Source organism: Amphiura filiformis, chromosome 12, assembly GCF_039555335.1.
Source record: "Amphiura filiformis chromosome 12, Afil_fr2py, whole genome shotgun sequence".
NCBI classification, from domain to species: domain Eukaryota; kingdom Metazoa; phylum Echinodermata; class Ophiuroidea; order Amphilepidida; family Amphiuridae; genus Amphiura; species Amphiura filiformis.
Window position 1 is genome coordinate 2,175,472 of NC_092639.1, and position 20,658 is coordinate 2,196,129.

At 35.6% G+C, this 20,658-nt stretch overlaps 3 protein-coding genes across 4 annotated transcripts in view; 2 read left to right on the top strand and 1 right to left on the bottom strand.

The window, feature by feature from the left end:
* Nucleotides 1-20,658, bottom strand: part of LOC140165647 (integrator complex subunit 11-like) — a 64,972-nt gene that overhangs the window by 20,055 nt on the left and 24,259 nt on the right. The gene's annotated exons all lie outside the window — the stretch shown is intronic.
* On the top strand, nucleotides 631-2,595 carry LOC140165298 (toll-like receptor 6). Its single transcript, XM_072188639.1, has one exon. The coding sequence runs from the start codon at nucleotides 740-742 to the stop codon at nucleotides 1,820-1,822; it is 1,083 nt and encodes a 360-aa protein (XP_072044740.1). The 5' UTR covers nucleotides 631-739; the 3' UTR covers nucleotides 1,823-2,595.
* Nucleotides 16,578-20,158, top strand: LOC140165646 (uncharacterized). Its single transcript, XM_072188941.1, has one exon. The coding sequence runs from the start codon at nucleotides 16,596-16,598 to the stop codon at nucleotides 19,881-19,883; it is 3,288 nt and encodes a 1,095-aa protein (XP_072045042.1). The 5' UTR covers nucleotides 16,578-16,595; the 3' UTR covers nucleotides 19,884-20,158.

A 20,658-nucleotide genomic window follows, 5' to 3' on the forward strand; every position in this document is an offset into this window, starting at 1 on the left:
GTATTGAAAACTGTTACTCTTATTATGAAAGCACCATAAATGTATCCAAGTATGCCTTTCACAGCTTATCAAACCTTAAATTGCTGGATCTCAGTAAAAATGGTCTTACTGAATTTCCTGATGAAGCACTGAGAGTGCTTGCAAACTCACTAAGATACCTGAATTTGAGCAATAATAAGATACAGAAACTATTTCATTATAACCAGAATATCAGCTTACAATTGGAATCTCTGGATGTCTCACATAATCCCATATCTGAATTGAACCTTCACTCACTTGGTAATGTGACTGATGTGTATTTGAATGATATTGCTACAGATGAGATTTGGATACATGACATTAATGCAGCCCTCAGAGCTATTCACATTTCACCGAACATCTATGTTAATATAGCTACAGTTTACTATGCAACCTATGAGCCATTGTGTACAATAGCACCGGGACTAAAGAAAATAACCTTCAATAAACTTTACTTCCTCAATAATACATATCAATTTGTGGGGGTAAATGTTCACATCTCATTTCACTTGCAATATCAGACTCTGAGGGAAATATTTTTGATAAACGAGAACTGTCTCATTTTCCTCACATAGAAAACCTGGCTTTATCAAACTGCAAACTGTCATCAATTGACCAATTTCTTCTGGAGAGTTCCAGCTTGCAATATTTAAATTTGAGTAGCAATAACATTGATAGTATTAATGCAAATGATTTTTCCTCACTGGTAAACCTCAACCACATGGATCTCAGTCATAATAAGCTAAAGAGCTTACCAGAAAAACAATTTCATCACATGTCAAATCTGGTCTACCTTAATTTGGCGGCAAACAAACTTGTCAATTTGAATGGTTTGAAAGGTCTTCATAGTCTACAAACACTTATTGTGTCCGATAATGCACTGACTACACTCTCTACCTTCATGATGAAAACTGCATACAACTTGCAGTATGTTGACTTTGGGAACAATTCATTTACTTGCACATGTGATATAAAACCCCTACAAGATTGGATACTGACCGATAAGAGAACATACATAGATCCGCAACCTATGTATAAGTGTACATCTCCTAAAGCGTCTTATGGACTTGGTATCACACAAGTTAGCTTAGACTGCAGTCTGCATATTGCATACTACATTCTCATCAGTAGTTTGTCAGGTCTGACTGTAATCTGTGTAATAGTTGCTACCATTTACAAGAAATATCGATGGCGCATACATTATAAATTCTGGGTTTTATTTTATCAGAGAAGATATCAACGATATGTAGACAATGATGATGATGCTGATATCATGAATAGCGATGATGAGGATGATGTTGATGCTGATCACAGATATGAAGCACCAATCATGCGGCGTCAATATCATGCTTATGTTGCCTACCACAGGGAGAGTCAAGCATGGATAGATAACCAACTCACTCCAAACATTGAAGATGGACCAGAAGAGTTTCGTCTTTGTATGAAAGAAAGAGGTGACATTCCAGCGGGGCACTATATTCTCAATGCCATATGCCACGGTATTTATAAAAGCCGCAAAACTGTTGCAGTTTTATCAGAAAATTTCATGGATGACGGATGGTGTCATTATCAGCTACAGATCGCACAAATGCGATTGGTTAGGGAAAACGATGATGTACTTATTCTTGTACAGATTGGAGAAATTCCTGATGACAAAAAGACAATGTTGCTTCGCCAGATATTATGTAACAAGGAAGTGTTGAAGTGGACTGAAGACCCGATTGGACAAGAGTTGTTCTGGAATCAGTTGAGGATGGAACTACGTAAACCAGCGCGTGTTGATCGTAGATTTGAACAAGTTTGAAACAATAGTACAAGAAACTTAAATAGTCTTAATATTAACAGTTTTTAACACTTTCATAAGTTCATTTTACTTTAACAAAGCAGTGGATGTACTAGAGGGAACATGTCAAAGATATAAATTACTGCACTTCACATTTCTGCAATGAATGAAATTGAAAATTGAAATGAAAAATATAAAAATTTGTTCACCTCACAGTTCTGTTTGTCTTTTTGGATTTGAGATATTGCATATAAAGTTTGTAAACATTTGCAATGTGCTCTGACAAAACTGCAACAAGTGTAATATTGGACATTCAGATATTGCAACATAAAGAGAGCACCAACCATTTTTTTAAATGATACTAAAGCTACCTTGAGATGTATATACACTTTCTAAGATACAGAATGATTTTGTAAATAGTATTAACCTTCCACTGCTGTTATGAGAAATTTGTCAAGTATAGTCCGTATACCTTCCTTGAGTCAGTAAAGCAAAAGGAATCTGTTATGCTAGTTGGATTTATTGCATCATTTCCTTGATGAAAATGTATACTTTTATATAAAAAAGTAAAGGTTAAAGGAGACGATCCTGTATAAACAGTGATCGGAGTGCCCATCTCTCTTTCATTGGCGATTGGGCCAGACTCCTCCATGTAATGTTGCTATAGGGGATCGCTACACCTCCTCCACAGTGAGAATGTTACCTTAACAGCATTTAAGAATGCCGGTACCCATTTATACACCTGGGTGGAGAGGAGTAATCGAGATTAAGTGCCCTACTCAAAGGCACAACACTATGGCGTCGCCAGGGCTCGAACCCGCAACCTTCCGATTATGAGTCGGTGCCAGTTCCGCTAGACCACCATGCTTTTCATCATTACATTAAGAGATACAATAAAAAAATATTATCTAAATTACTGACCAGAGGCCGGTATACAGAATACAGTTCTCTACTCTACAGGGAATGTGAACTTACATAACTATTATTGAAATATTAACAATCAGGTATTTTCTTACTCAATAATAAACTTTGAAGGAAACAAAAGATTTTTTATGAGTCATCTTTGAATCATGTCTGGCAGCTTTTCACCTACAAAATATAGGATGCTAATTTTTCAGGAATTTCCATGAATTTTTAGAATTGGTTGACAATGGCAACTACATCCTCCCTTGCATACAATCATACATTAAATTCATCAAAAGTAAATCCCATGCATCAAACTAACTGCCATCAACAAATGTTCCATTTTCACTGTTCCCCTTAAAGACCCATCAGTATACGCCCATCTTTCCTTTCAAGAAGCCCCTCAAAACACACCGCTTTCCTTCCAGTTAACTTCTCCCTAACCCCCATGCTTGCTGTTCTATTCAAACTGTGGGGAGCTAATAACTCAAATCGTCATTTTTGAAATTGAGCTTACTCAAGTTAATTATTGTTAAAATCAAATGTAAACATACTGTCCTTATTAGAGATTGGTTTGATGCTTTTATTAAAAGCCTATCTAGAGTAGCTGCAGTTAGAGAGCGAGCTTGTGTAATATGTTGCTTGGGGGTTGGTGATCACCTACTCCACACAGGCTATGTTACACCAAACTTCTGTTCTAATGGGTGGTTAATAAGGACGGTAAAGTTACATACAAAGGACATATTGTGCTATATCAAAGGAATTTCTGAACCACTTAACAGAAATTTACAGAAACTTGGCATAAGAGAAGCATTTAGGGCATTGCACCGATTGTTAGTGGAGCCAAAAAACAAAACTGAGAAAAATGATGTCACTGGTCAGATAAATTTTATTCCATGCCAGGGGCAGACCACAAGAAGAACTGCCAAAAATCATACATTGTAGAGACTGGACGTTCTCTCAAGACCAGGTTTCTTGAAAATAGAAATCCAAGTTTCCTGCTAAAACAAAACCTAAACCTACTTAATATGGGTCATGTCGTAATAATGCATGTCCTTTCTCTCTATCTCGGTTTCAGTATTCATTATATGTAAAGCAATACTAAGCAAGGCTTTTCCATACCAAGTAGAGAGTATACAGATATAGACTGCTCATGAGGTAGATGGTGAGAACTGTTTCCCTGAGGTGATCTTGACACCATGGGTCTTCATTTTCCTGAGAAAACAAATAGCTATAAATAGCCCAATGCACCTGTGTATATCATGATTCATAATATGTGATTGACAGGTGGCTGTATAGGATTGCAGATTTACCATTTCCTTGACTGTGTTTGTTTTCAAAAATAATCTTTTTATCTTGAAAAAAGCATGCAAATTTTTTATTTTTTGAGTCAATCTGGAACAGGCAAATAAACTTGGTTGTTTTTAGGATTAAATATTTTGTACAATGTTGAAAATTGATCTGTGACCATAAGCTGATTGGCAATTTCTCTCAAACCAAGTTCCATTTAACAATTTTAACAGGATGCATGATATAATAGACTGTATTTAAAAGAGAGAAAGAATTTCCCACTAAAACAAAACCTATATATATATCCTTCTATGATTTCTATCTCAGTTTCAGTATTCATTATATATAAAGCAACACTAAGCAAGGATACATGTCAATCATTCCATAAACACCATGTAGTTATTTCATTTTACATAACTGACAACTCACTGTGAACAAGGAGGAGAAAGTAACTGGGCATATAAGTATAACGATTCTTCGAACAATCTTGGATATATCAAATAACTTCCTTTACAATTTGATCACTGTCTATTTGCTGTACATTTGTTGGTACTGATCAATCAAGTTTCTACAATTTGTTTTAACTGATCCACTCTGTTTGAACACATATTTTTTTGCTGCAGATCAAGTTTCCATCAATATTAGATTTATCTTATTTTGTTTACCATATTTTTCTATTTTCTCTAGTTTATCAAATTGATAAATACCCCGTATGAAACGTTTATGTTAATTTGATTTTCATTAAAACATTGAACATCACCATATCGTTCATTCTTCTTTAAGTTTTCATCATGGTGTTCTCACTGATCTACCTGTTTCCTATTCTGGTATCCAGTGTGGAATCATCCAGTAAATTCATCTATCCAAAAGGATTACCTTGTAAGGTACACAACAAGACGGCATTAGACTGTAGCAACAGGAAACTTACAAGTATTCCACTACTGAAAGACGACAATGTCAAGAGTTTAGATTTGAGTTATAATCAACTTGAAACTGTCAATGGCACAAGTTTTATTCATCTCACTTCACTTCAAGAATTGGATTTGAGTCACAACACTGTGAGCAACATCAGTTTTGAAACAGATTTATCCCTACAAGTGTTGGACTTGAGCTACAACAAAATTCTCAATATCGGCATCGATACATTTACAGGACTACAGAAACTTGAAACTCTCGATCTAAACCATCAAAGTCATCTTTATTTTTTAACACTGCATGGAAGCCCTTTTCTCTCAACCGTATCATTGAAAAGGTTAAACATTGCTCAAAGTGATTTGTTAAACCTACAACCATCAGCATTTAGTGGATTACATAAGCTGCAAGAACTTGATTTATCATATAATTTAATCAATTCTTTACCTGATTCCATTTTCCAAGGTCTGACTAATCTGACTTACTTGGATATAAGCATTAATAAGATCACATTTTTACCAGCTTCTCTGTTTAAAGACCTCATCAACCTTGAATATTTACATCTACATGATCTACATATATCAAGCATTCCAGAGACAGTGTTCACAAATCTCATCAATCTGAAATATTTAGACCTATCCAACAATCGGGACATATCCAGGCTACCAAACACAATGTTTGTGAATTCCACAAGTCTGGAACATTTAGATATATCCAGGAATGATTACAGCTTTCCAGGGACAACATTTGTAAATCTTACACTCCTGAGACATTTAGATCTTTCATGGAACTCATTAACTACTACACCATGTAAAGAAATAGAAGGGCTGCAAATGATATCAACTCTAGACATGTGCCATAATGAGTTTGACTATGTAACTTGTTCTATTGCGAACATGACTAGTCTTAAGGAGTTGAGAGCTTCATATAATTCTAATTTATATTCACCTTTTGATATTGAATATTGGAACAAAACCAAATGGTCAGACCTAATCACACGGTTACCAGCTTCACTATCTACTCTGTATCTGTTGGTAAATGATAATTGTGTATTTCAATCAGTGATGGCTCCATCATTATTGAACTCATCTGTGTCATCATTGCAAATATTTTATTGTACTTATTTCGTTTCTTCTCTATCAATTGAAGATGATGCATTTAGTATGTTTCCACACCTACAAAATTTGACTATAACAGCCCCCTGTTGGAATAATTTTGAATATCCAATATTTCTATCCAAATACGCTTTTCGCGGCTTGTTACTCCTGAAGTCACTGGATCTCGATACAAATGGTCTTACAGAATTTCCTTATGAAGCACTGGGAGTGCTTGCAGACTCGCTAAGACATTTGGATTTGAGATATAATAACATGCAGGATATATCATCAGATAAGCAGAATATCAGTTTGCAATTGGAATCCCTGGATGTCTCACATAATCCAATTGGTGAATTCAATCTCAGGTCATTCAACAAACTGACAAATATGCATTTGAAAGATATTAAAACAGATGAAATTTGGTTATACTCGATCAGTACAGCCCTGAGATCTATTTACATGTCAACTAACGAAAATATAGCTACTGTTTATTATGCAATTTCTATGCCATTGTGTACAATTGCACCAGAACTGAATGAAATAACCTTCAATAAACTTAACTTCCCTAATGACACATATCAATTTATATGGGGTAAATGTTCACATCTCATTTCACTTGCCATATCAGACTCTAAGGGAAATATTTTTGAAAAACAACTTTTCCATTTTCCTCACCTTGAAACCCTAACATTATCAAATTGCAAATTGTCATCAATTGACCAATTTCTTCTTGAGAGTGCCATCCTGCAATATTTAAACTTGAGTAACAATAACATAGTCAGCATTAATGGAAATGATTTCTCTTCACTGGTAAAACTAAACATCATGGATCTCAGTCATAATAAGCTAGAAAGCTTGCCAGAAAAAAAGTTTCATCACATGACAAATCTGGTCTACCTTAATTTGACTGGAAACAAACTTGTCAATTTGAATGGTTTGAAAGGTCTTCATAGTCTACAAACACTTATTGTGTCCATCAATGCACTGATTACACTCCCTACCTTCCTGATGAAAACTACATACAACCTGCAGTATGTTGACTTTGGAAATAATTCATTTACTTGTACATGTGATATAAAACAACTGCAAGACTTTATACTGAGAGATAAGAGAAGATACATAGATCCAAAGCATTGGTACATGTGTCAGTCTCCTGCAGACTATTATGGACTTGGTATCACACGATTTACTTTGGACTGCAGTCTGCATATTGCATACTACATTCTCATTAGTAGCTTTTCAGGTCTGCTTGTAATTTGTGCTATAGTTGCTACCATTTACAAGAAATATCGATGGCGCATACATTACAAATTCTGGGTTTTGTTTTATCAAAGAAGATATCAACGATATGTAGACAATGATGATGATGCTGACATCATGAATAGCGATGATGAGGATGATGTTGATGCTGATCACAGATATGAAGCACCAATCATGCAAGCGTCGATATCACGCTTATGTTGCCTACCACAGGGAGAGTCAACCATGGATAGATAACCAACTCACCCCGAACATTGAAGATGGACCAGAAGAGTTTCGTCTTTGTATGAAAGAAAGAGGTGACATTCCTGCAGGGCATTATATTCTCAATGCCATATGCCACGGTATTTATAAAAGCCGCAAAACTATTGCAGTTTTATCAGAAAATTTCATGGATGACGGATGGTGTCATTATCAGCTACAGATCGCACAAATGCGATTGGTTAGGGAAAACGATGATGTACTTATTCTTGTACAGATTGGAGAAATTCCTGATGACAAAAAGACAATGTTGCTTCGTCAGATATTATGTAACAAGGAAGTGTTGAAGTGGACTGAAGATCCGATTGGACAAGAGTTGTTCTGGAATCAGTTGAGGATGGAACTACGTAAACCAGCGCGTGTTGATCGTAGATTTGAACAAGTTTGAAACAATAGTACAAGAAACTTATGTTTTAAAAAACATTTCCTAAATAGTCTTAATATTATCAGTTCTGAAATAAATGAAATTTTGTTAAATAGATTTGAAGAAGTTTGAAACAAAAGTCACAAGAAACTTAAATATTCTTAATATGCCAGTTTGTCTGAGCTTCATTTCTTTAATTATTATATATTTTCTAAGGCATGAATCCTCTGGATCCTCACATTTAATATTTAATGTCTCATATTGACTGACGTCCTGCTAGGGCACAGCAGATAGGCCGCCCTCTCTAATTATAGTCTTAATATTAACAGTTTTTAACACTTTCATAAGTTCATTTTACTTTAACGAAGCAGTGGATGTACTAGAGGGAACATGTCAAAGATATAAATTACTGCACTTCACAGTTCTGAAATGAATGAAATTGAAAATTGAAATGAAAAATATAAAAATTTGTTCACCTCACAGTTCTGTTTGCCTTTTTGGTCTTGAGATATTGCCTAAAAAGTTGTAAAACATTTGTGACTTGCTCTGACAAATTAAACTGCAACAAGTGTAATATTGGACATTCATATATTGCAGCATTACATAATATGAAGCTTCCATAGCTAACTTCAGAGTACAGGGTGATTTAAAATGAACTGTACCCAACTTCGCCCAATTTTTATATATATTTGCGGATATTGTACATATCAAAAAAACTATCATAGATAGCAGTTATAAGTGTTCTGTAGCAGAAATTTTGAATTTTGATAGTAAGTGGTTTTAGTCAGAATATATCGCATTTTCAATTTATCATCCCATTTTTAGACCAACACACAGAACTAAGTTTATCCGTGTTCTCTACCGCAGTAACAAAATGCAACTACCATTCTACGTACATGTACAGCAAACTTAAGACAAATGTTATTTTTGCATTATTAAATCAGGTTTGCAAATATTACATGTTAAATAATACATGTAGAACAAAGGACCCGTTGATTGAAATTGTATAGGGAAATTTGAATTCAAATAGAAATGGTGCTGGTGCAATATCCATTCACTCGTAATTGAGACCTGATTTTTTCACCAATAATAGGAAATATAGCCTACTACCCTATTACAGCTTGCAATATAAAATTATAAATGTCGGTAAGTATTTAATTTTAATTTTAATTGTATTTATTTATCAATTCATCTTATTTTCATTTTTAAATAAACATGCGCAATTTATGTTGAACTGAAAGTGTCTCAGGGCAGTTGAGTGAGCAAAATGCTGTAGAACAGATAGTTTGAATAAAATACTCATCGGTGTGCAACATCGTTTTTGGTGTGTTTTCTAAAAATGTACTTTTCTTCAAAACCATTTGAGGTAAAGACATGAATTTTTCACCAATAATAGGAAACATACTATCCTGTTACAGCTTACAAACACAAATTATTTAAATGTCGGTAAGTATTTTGTTTTAATTTTTGAAGTTGGGTACAGTTCATTTTAAATCATCCTGTATATACACTTTCTAAGATATAGAACGATTTTGTAAATAGTATTCCTTCCACTGCTGTTATGAGAAATATGTCAAGTATAGTCCATATACCTTCCTTGAGTCAGTAGAGTAACATGAATCTGTTATGCTATTTGGATTCCTTGCATCATTCCCTTTATGAAAATGTATACTTATATATACTTCTCGTCATTATATTTAGAGATACAATAAAAAACAATATCTAAATTACTGACCAGAGGCCGGTATACAGAATACAGTTCTCTACTCTACAGGGAATGGGAATTTACATAACTATTATTGAAATACTAAATAATCAGGTATTTTCTTACTCAATAATAAACTTTGAAAGAAAAAGATTTATGAGTCATCTTTTGAAGTCATGTCTGGCAGCTTTTCACCTACAAAATATAGGATGCTAATTTTTCAGGAATTTCCATGAATTTTTAGAATTGGTTGACCATGGCAACTACATCCTCCCTTGCATATAATCATACATTAAATGCATCAAAAGTAAATCCCATGCATCAAACTAACTGCAATCAACAAATGTTCCATTGTCGCTGTTCCCCACCTGATCATACATTAAATCCATCTGCCATCATAGCAAACCGAGCTTACATCCCATCACTTGAGGCAAAACCTTATATCTGGTGATGATCATCTGATTCTAGAAATCCCATGCATCAAACAAACTGCCATCAACAAATGTTCCATTGTCATTGTTCCCCACCCCCACATGTGGAACTTGTTTCCACTAAAACACCCATCAATACATCCATCTTCAATTTGAGGAAGGCCCTGAAAACACATCCCTTTTATTCCAGTTAACTTTCCCTAACCCCATGCTTACTGTTTGATTTAAGCTGGGGGAGCTAATAACTCAATTTGTCACTTTTGAAATTGAGCTTACTTAATTTAATCGTTGCATCTTGCTCAAATAAAATGTAAACATACTATCCTTATTAGAGATTGGTTTGATGCTGTTGGGCTTACTGATTTTATTGAAAGCCATGGAAGGTAGCCGCACTTAGAGAAAGCTTGTGTAATATGTTGCTTTTCTTCAAAAAAATGCTTGGGGGTGATTGATCACCAACTTCATATGACATGTATCACACCAAACTTATGTTCTAGGTGGTTAATAAGGACAGTAGAGTTACATCCAAAGGAGAGATTGTGCTACCCTATATCAAAGGAATTTCATACACTCCTCCGGGACACTCATATATCAAAGCAGCCAATCAGAAAAGCGGTTAGAAAAGTACACAGAGTGCATTGATTGTGTATAATGGCACTTTTGCACACTATCATTTTTTCGGGTGGGTTGATGGATAAATAATCACATTTTTTTCTTGTGTATAAAATAGCTTAATAAAAGCATATTACCTGTTGCTTGAGAAATTGTATGAAATAATGGACTTGTACTGAGATGTTGATGCGTCACTCCCAACTTCTGAACTCCTTCATTAGACACGTCAACACCTAAGTACCCATGCATTATTTTGTACAATTTCACTCCCAACAAGTAACATGTGTTTATTAACCTATAATTCAGAAGTATTCACCGAAATTTCCAGATATTTGGCATTAGAGTGGCATTTACTAGGACATTGCACCAAAAGACAAAATAGAGAAAATGGATGTCACTGATCTGGTATATTTGATTCCATACCAGGGACAGACCACAAGAGGAACCTGCAAAAAATCATACATCAGAGAGACTGAATGATCTCTCAAGATCAGATTTTTTGAACATAAATGTCCAAGCAGCAATTTGTCCTATGTATATTGACTCAACAGGCCATCAAGTTGACTTTGAATAGGGAGCTCTGTAGTTTGAAAGCCATCCACATCAGGGCCAAAGATGGGGGGGGGCTCTACAAGTTACCAAAGGTCTATAACCCGATCAATACATCACACTACAAGAGTGCATGATCATGTCATTCTGCTTCCGAAGGCTGTAGTAGAAACAACTGAATACAGGGTGTCCCAGAATGATTTATACTGTGTTTGAACAAAATATCAAAAATATATAGTCAACAGTGTATCTAATCCTAATAAGTGCAATACAATGCCACACATGTCTCCTACTTATTCTGTGACTTTCATGGAAATAGTTTGATTCGTTTTGGCGTGACATTGCTATTACTGAAAATGGACAAAAACTGCATGTGTATAATTTACAGTGCAAAGGCATCATAACAACTGAATATTACAGAGGTAACTATATATTTGGTATTTTTGGTATTGATGGTCATGGTTTATTTCTAATTCTTAGTCAGTGGGAGTGCTCTAGTTCGTAGACACATTTCTGATTGGACAATCGCATGATTTGGTGCCGTCTATCAGGCCGTAGAGCGACCCCACGTCATCATGCGTCTTGATAATGCGTAACACGCGTGTAGAGGTGCGCGTATGTATCGTGCTGGATGCGAGACTAGTGCGGAATCTTGTGAACGCGCTAGCAATACGCCGCAGTAGAATACGTGAAGTTGTAAACAAGTTTCGTTCATTTTATAATGAGGGGAGTTTTTATGACGGTAACTTAGTTTTTGCTTAAAAAAATTTGTTTACAGTTATTAAAATAATATTTAACTGACTAAGAATGAGAATAAGCGATAGAATTTTATTTTGCCTATCCTCTACCTATGATAGACGACAGGCAGGTCCAATATTTTTATCGTAGTGGATACCGGCTGTGCCGGCATCCACTACTCAAAATATTGGACCTGTCTGTCGTCTATCACACGGTAGAGGATAGGCAAAATAAAAATTCCTATCGTTTATTCTCTAAGTTGCAGATTAGAATTTCAATAAAGTTGCACCATTTTTTTTACTGTAAGAAAAACAAACATCCTTTCATCTCAAATACTAGCAGGTGAGGTTTGGATTTTTTTGGTCAGTCTAAAAGGGACAAACAAACCTCTATTTAGGACTTAGTTTCAATTAACTATTTTAACAGGATGATTGACATATTTCTAGACTTAAAAGATAAAATGAGTTTCCTGCTAAAACAAAACCTGTTTTTACATTATGGTTCATGTCTTTATCCCAGTTTTAGTATTCATTATAAATCAAAGCATCACTAAACAAGAATGCATGTCAATCATTCCATTAACACCATGTCATGTGACTTACAAAACAAGGAACATATAGTAATTGGGCATATATACCCTTCCATTATTTCTCACTTTCAATATTCATTATAAATCAAAGCAACACTAAGCAATGATGCATGTCAATCATTTCATTTACATCATGTCATGTGACTTACAATACCCTTCCATTATTTCTCACTTTCAATATTCAATATAAATCAAACACTAAGCAATGATGCGTGTCAATCATTTCATTTACACCTTAGAGTTATTTCATTAAAAAATGATTGACAGTGATAGCTGTGCCCTTCAAAACAAGAAAGTGAAGTGTGGGTCAGGGGTGTCTATTCTTCCAGAAAATTGAAATTATTCCCTCACCCTGCCGCGCTGTGTCACATCCGTCCCCAGATTCTTCCCCAACTGAGATCCAAACAAATGGACCCAAAAGGGAAAATTTTTGGCTAGTTGCTATCGGCATGTACTTATCCTTATTTTCTTGTTCCCTCCCTCCCTTGTCTGAATATAAGTGTGTTGTCAGACCCAGAAACTTCTTTATACAACTGTTAGGCTAAGTTGTGAGTTGTTTTATTCTATCTTCCCTAAAAACATTATGCTTTCCTAGATGGTACAGTCTGGACACTGAACCACTGCATCTAAGGACTAATGGTTCAAAGGGAAGACAGACTGGCAAACATCTCTAGGCTCTTTATTATTTTTAGAGCTAGCTGTGATTTATTATTTACTGAGTGTGAGAGTTCAGCTTTGTTTGTTTTGATTTTCAGCTTTTTTTTGTACCAGTACACTTGCTCTGTACAAAAGTATAGTCCTATTGCAGCTTTTTGCTAGGTGTTTTTAGCTTTTTGCTAATTCTGTTTTCAGCTCTTTTATATAGGTGAATCACATGCCCCTGATTAATAAAGCCTTAGAATTGAAATTCTTCTGTAGCAGAGTTCGGAGATTGCCACTGACTGAACTATTGCATCTAGGCCTAGGAAGGATAATCATTGGATTTGGATATGAAGCTGAGGTTTAAAAGGGAAGATAAACTTGGACAATAGAGCTGTTAACTAATTGATGGTTCTGCCTTCCCTTAGAATCCCAAATGCTTCCCTAGATAGGCAGATGTCCAAACTAAAAAGAAAATGGATTTTGTATGAAATATGCAAAGCAGAGCTCCCTTAACCTTTGTGTTTATTACCTATAGTATGACCACTAGTCACTATTGCCCAGGCAGGGAAGAATTACTGACCCAACTTTTCCCTGTTTTATGCTTAAGTCCATGGTTTCCCTCATAATAATTATTTTTGGGATGGGAATGGGTAAAAGCCAAGCAGGGGCTATTTTAACGTGCCTCACTGTCACGTTCGTGCAATGAGATAAAAGTGTTGATGAAGTAGAGTGCGTTTCAAAAATAAAAAATTGACATTTTTACCTGAATGTGACCGTAAGAAAGGCTCTACCATTGTCTACTATTAAAGCATATCTACACGGATTGTTAATTGTCACTGCACGAATATTTTATCTCGTGACGAACGTGACAGTGAGACACGTTAAAATAGCCCCTGAAGCCAAGGGAGCACTACATGTATACTAATGCTATGTACCCATTATAATTCTTCCCTAAATTACACTTGATGAATTACCTACCCTGTAGAGCAGTCACTGCCAGCCAGTGACCATCTATTCCATTCCAAAAATAGCCATAAAACATGTTCCAGTTAAACATTCCCCCCCCAAGTTTGTTATTTTTAATCTTCCTTGAATCTTGTTGACTTTCTTCTGTTTTTCCCCTCTATTTTTTTTTCTTTTTCAAAATGCAAAATTCTTCCCCAAAGGGGTAAAATTATTCCCTCCCCTTTGGGGGCGATTAACGGAAGAATAGACGCCCCTGGGTGGGTATTTGGTGGGGAGAGCACCCTAACACTTCAACATCATTTCACCTACTACACTAGGTCATTCAACTGAACTATTCTTTCCTTTTTAAAGGAATTAACAATTCCTGTTCCTAGTTATTCCATTTTTTACCCTGATGTGGCAGTGACGTCAATGCGTTGAGGCAGACGTTTCATGCACACATTTATGCAGTGTCTTTAACTCTGTGTGTATACGCCAGCACTTTGAGCGAACACTAGCAATTTCAAGCTTCGCCCAATGAAATGCGCACTGACGTTACTGCCACATCAGGGTGGCAAAACGTGATTGACATTGCATGAATTGTTAGATGTATTTTTTTCGTAGATATTGGACGATACCCCTTCCTGAATAAAAAATGATACCCTTCGGTTTCCCATACTAAGTAGGTAGTACTGAGCTTGTGCAATTCTTTGAATTGAAATAATGTAACACATTTTTTTAGCATAAAATTTGACAGTAATGTCAGGAATTAGTACAGATATCAAGTTTCACAAATAAGAAATAACATATATATAAGCCTATAACAGTCATACATGGAATAATCTGAATACTAGAGTCAAATTTGAAACTAGGAGTAAAATACTCTCCCTCAGTGTTTAAAATAGTTAATAAGCTAAGAAAAGAGGTTTGTTTGCCCTTTCACAGCATTAAAAAAATAGGGATGGTGGTCCCAGATAGATCGTCCGAAGATATGGGTAGTGAACACTACACATAGTAAGTATTCATGGGAAACATTTTTGTGCATTGTCGTGAAACCCTTTTTTTCATTTTCAGGCAATTTTACAAGTCAACCTCAAATGACCTTTGACCTCAGCATGTGACCTTGAATACTACCATTACATGAAAGCTCCCATAATGCAGTTTTGCCTCAAGTCTGGTTGTAATTTCATGTTAACTGTTCATGTGAAACCAGATTTTGTATTTTCAGCCTATTTACAAGTTGAACTCAAATACCCTTTGACCTCAGCATGTGACTTTGGACACTATCATTACATGAAAGCTTCCATATTGCAGCTTTGCCTCAAGTTTGGTTGTAATTGCATGTGAACTATTCACGTAAGACCAGATTTTGTATTTTCAGCCTATTTCCAAGTTGACCTCAAATGACCTTTGACCTTAATATATGACCTTGAACACCACCATCACATGAATGTTCCCTCAATGCAGCTTTGGCTCAAGTTTGGTTGTAAGGCATGTGAACTGTTCAAGTGAACTGTTCATGTGAGACCAGATTTGGTATTTTCAGCCTATTTAAAAGTTGACCTCAAATGACCTTTGACCTCAGTATATGACCTTGAACACCACCAATAGATAGGGGTTCTCATAGTGCAGCTATGACTCAAGTGTGGTTGCAATAGGAATTTTAACTGTTCCTGAGACAAAAAAAAACACCTTACACAATTGTTGATGGACACACACACAATTTTCAGCCTATTTACAAGTTGACCTCAAATGACCTTTGACCTAAGTATATGGACTTGAACTCCACTAATAGATAAGGGTTTCCATAAAGCAGCTATGACCCAAGTTTGGTTCATATGAGATCAGAAAGCCTAGCTTACAAAACTGTTGACGGACGGACACACGACTCATGATGCCATAAGGTCTTTTCCTTCGGACGACCTAAAAAGAGGTAATAGACATGTCAACGAACATTATTTACCATCCTAATGGTTGAATAGATATATCCATTAAAAAAAAAGCTTATTTCCAAAATTTCAGTTGGATTAGGAACTTCCTCTAATTGCATGTATTACAGTGCCATGTTGTAAGTTGATCTGTCAATCACCCACCAGTAACCTGATCTTAAAGAGAGAAAGATTTTCCCACCAAGATGAAACCTATTTTATATCTTTCTGATTTCTATCTCAGTTTCAGTATTCATTATAAATCAAAGCAATACTAAGCAAGAATGCATGTCAATCATTTCATTAACACCATTTAATTATTTCATTTAACATAATTGACAGACCATTGTGACTTACAAAACAAGAAACAGAAAGTAATTGGGTATATAAGTATGCCAATTCTCAGGACAGGACACACTTGGATACATTTGATATTATCAAATGTCCTCATTTACAATTTTATCACTGTTGGTACATTTGTTTCTAGTACTGATGAATCAAGTCTTCATGCTTTGTTTCCACTGATCATTAGTTTGAACACATATTTGCTGCAGATCAAGTTTTCATCATGATGCTCTCACTGATCTACCTGTTTCCTATTCTCATTTCCTCTGTGGTATCATCCAGTGAATTCATCTACCCAAAAGGATTACCATGTAAAGTACACAACAGGACGGCATTAGACTGTAGCAATAGGAAACTTACAAATATTCCACTGTTGACGGAGGACAATGTCAAGAGTTTAGATTTGAGTTACAATCAACTTGAAACTGTCAATGGGACCAGTTTTATTCATCTCACTTCACTTCATGAATTAGATTTGAGCAACAACTCTGTGATGAACATCTGCTTTGAAACACACTTGTCACTGCGACTGTTGGACTTGAGCTACAACAGAATTCTCAATATCAGCACTGATACATTTACAGGACTGGACAAGCTGGAAACTCTAGATCTAAGCCATCAACACCACCTTCCATATACCCACCTTACAATGCATGGGAGCCCATTTCTCTCTACCACAGCATTGAAAAGACTAGATATTGCTCACAGTGATTTACACAGTCCATCACCATCAGTATTTGATGGGTTACATGCATTGCAAGAGCTTGATATATCAGGTAATCCAATATATTCAACCACGTCAGTTTTCACTGGTCTGACCAATCTAACTCACTTGGATACAAGGTTCCTAGATAATACTTTAGCCATATCAACACCTGATTTCTTCAAAGACCTCACCAGTCTGAAATACTTAGATCTAGCTGTTTGTAGCATATCAAGCATATCAGGTACATTGTTTGAGAATCTCACCAGTCTGCAACATTTAAATCTATCTACAAATTCCATATCAAGAAGATTACCAGAGACAGTGTTTGTGAATCTCACCAGTCTGCAACATTTAAATCTATCTACAAATTCCATATCAAGAAGATTACCAGAGACAGTGTTTGTGAATCTCATCAGTCTGCAACATTTAGATCTATCTTGGAATTACATACTCAGCTTACCAGAGACATTGTTTGTGAATCTCACCAATATAACATATTTAGATATATCTAGGAATGGCATATCAAGCTTACCAGAGACACTGTTTGTTACTCTCACCAGTCTGCAACATTTAGATCTATCTGACAATTTAATACCCTGCTTACCAGAGACATCATTTGTTGGACTCACCCACCTAATATATTTAGATATTTCTTGGACCTCAATGACCTCTACACCATGTAAAGCATTAGAAGGCCTCCAAATGTTATCAACACTAGACATGCATGGTAATCATTTTGACTATGTGACTTGTTCTATTGGGAATATGACGAGCCTCAAGGAGCTGTTTGTATCATATTCTAAACAATCTTATGGGCAACAATATACTGAATATTGGAATGAAACCAAATGGTCAGAACTAATTACAAGGCTACCAGCTTCAATATCTACTCTGCACCTTGAGGTATATTGGCAAAGTGTATTCCAATCAGTGAAGGCTCCATCATTATTGAACTCATCTGTGTCATCATTGCAAATATTTTATTGTAGATTTTTGGGCTATCTACCAATTGAAGATGATGCCTTTAGTATGTTTCCAAATCTGCAAAATTTGAGTATTGAAAACTGTTACGATTATAATGGAAACACCCTAAATGTATCCAAATATGCCTTTCGCAACTTAATACACCTGAAGACACTGGATCTCAGTAAAAATAGTCTTACTGAATTTCCCTCTGAAGAACTGAGAGTGCTTGCAGACTCACTAAAACACCTGAATTTGAGCAATAATAACATACAGAATCTATTTAATTATAACCAGAATATCAGCTTACAATTGGAATCTCTGGATGTCTCACATAATCCCATATCTGAATTAAACCTTCACTCACTTGGTTATGTGACTGATGTGCATTTGAATGATATTATCAGTGAAGAGATATGGATGTATGACATTAATACAGCTCTCAGATCTATTGACATTTCACCTGACAAAAAAATATGTACAGTGTATTATGCAATCTCTATGCCATTATGTACAATAGCACCTGGACTAAAGGAAATAACCTTCAATAAACTTTACTTCCTCAATAATACATATCAATTTTTATGGGGTCAATGTTCACATCTCATTTCACTTGCAATATCAGACTCTAAGGGAAATATTTTTGAAAAGCAACAACTTTCTCATTTTCCTCACCTAGAAAATTTGGCGTTAACAAACTGTAGCTTGTCATCAATTGACCAATTTCTTCTTGAGAGTCGCGATCTGCGATATTTAGATTTGAGTAACAATAACATAGTCAGCTTACTAAAAAATCAATTTCATCACATGCCAAACCTCACCTACCTTAATTTTGCAGGAAACAAATTTGCTAGTTTGAGTGCTTTGAGGGGACTGCATAGTCTACAAACACTTATTGTGTCCGTCAATTTACTGACTACACTCCCTACCTTCTTGATGAAAACACCATACCACTTATTGTATGTTGACTTTGGCAACAACTCCTTTACTTGTACATGTGATATAGAGCCTCTGCAAGACTGGATACTGAGAGATAAGAGAACATACATAGATCCAAAGCATTGGTACATGTGTCAGTCTCCTGCAGATTATTATGGACTTGGTATCACACGATTTAGTTTAGACTGCAGTACTGGTCTACACCCTGCATACAACATTCTCATCAGTACCTTGTCAGGTCTGATTGTAATTCTGGTAATAGCTGCTACCATTTACAAGAAATATCGATGGCGCATACATTACAGATTCTGGGTTTTGTTTTATCAGAGGAGATATCAGCGATATGTAGACAATGATGATGATGCTGATATCATGAATAGCGATGATGAGGATGATGTTGATGCTGATCACAGATATGAAGCACCAATCATGCGGCGTCAATATCATGCTTATGTTGCCTACCACAGGGAGAGTCAAGCATGGATAGATGATCAACTCATTCGAGTCATTGAGGATGGACAAGAACAGTTCCGTCTTTGTCTGAAAGAAAGAGGTGACATTCCTGCGGGGCATTATATTCTCAATGCGATATGCCACGGTATTTCTAAAAGTCGCAAAACTATTGCGATTTTATCAGAGAATTTCATGGATGACGGATGGTGTCATTATCAGTTACAGATTGCGCAAATGCGATTGGTTAGAGAGAACGATGATGTACTTATTCTTGTACAGATTGGTGAAATCCCCGATGATAAAAAGACAATGTTGCTTCGCCAGATATTACGCAACAAGGAAGTACTGAAGTGGACTGAAGATCCAATTGGGCAAGAGTTGTTCTGGAATCAGTTGAGGATGGAACTTCGTAAACCAGCGCGAGTTGATCGTAGATTTGAAGAAGTTTGAAACAGAATCCATGAGAAGGACATTGTTTGGAAATATATCCCGACAGATAAAAGTTTGACTGCATCAGTTGTGTTATATTAGTCTTTCGAGAACATTCTTTTATTTCTATTGGACATAAGCAGCCGTGTAATTACTCACTATTTACACTTTATTTTGGCTACATAAAGACTTTTATCTGATACAGTACTAAATACATTGTACATTAACAAAATTGCACTTCTGGTTTATTTTCCATATATTTTCATATTGTAGCATGAAATTAACTACCAAAGAAAGTTTTGGTTTACAAAAATAGTGTTTGTCTGCTCATTTAAGACTTATTATTATCATGTAAGATATGTGACACGATCTGGTCCATTGAGGCAAAAGGCGGCAAATTTGAAACTGAGATAAAGGTAAAAATATGGAATAAATAAAGAATAAAATACATAAGAAAACAGACATCAAAAACTTCTTAACTTTAGAACCAAGTATGCTAGACCTTTGGTGTTTTCAGTAAATGACAGCGTATTGTATGTATAATGTAATAATTACAGTAACTCAATTTTCCAAAATGCCTCCTTTGGCCCCCCATGCACCAGATCGTGTCACATATGTTAATTTGATGTTTTATCTACATAAATTTGCCATATGTTTAATTCTGAACCTTGACTTCCCTTTGAGCAATGTTTCCACATCATTTTCACATTTTTAACATATGAAATAAGTAGTTTTTTACAGCAATGTTTCACTATATTTTTCATGAAAGTCAAGGTGATTTTGGAGATTTTTGCTA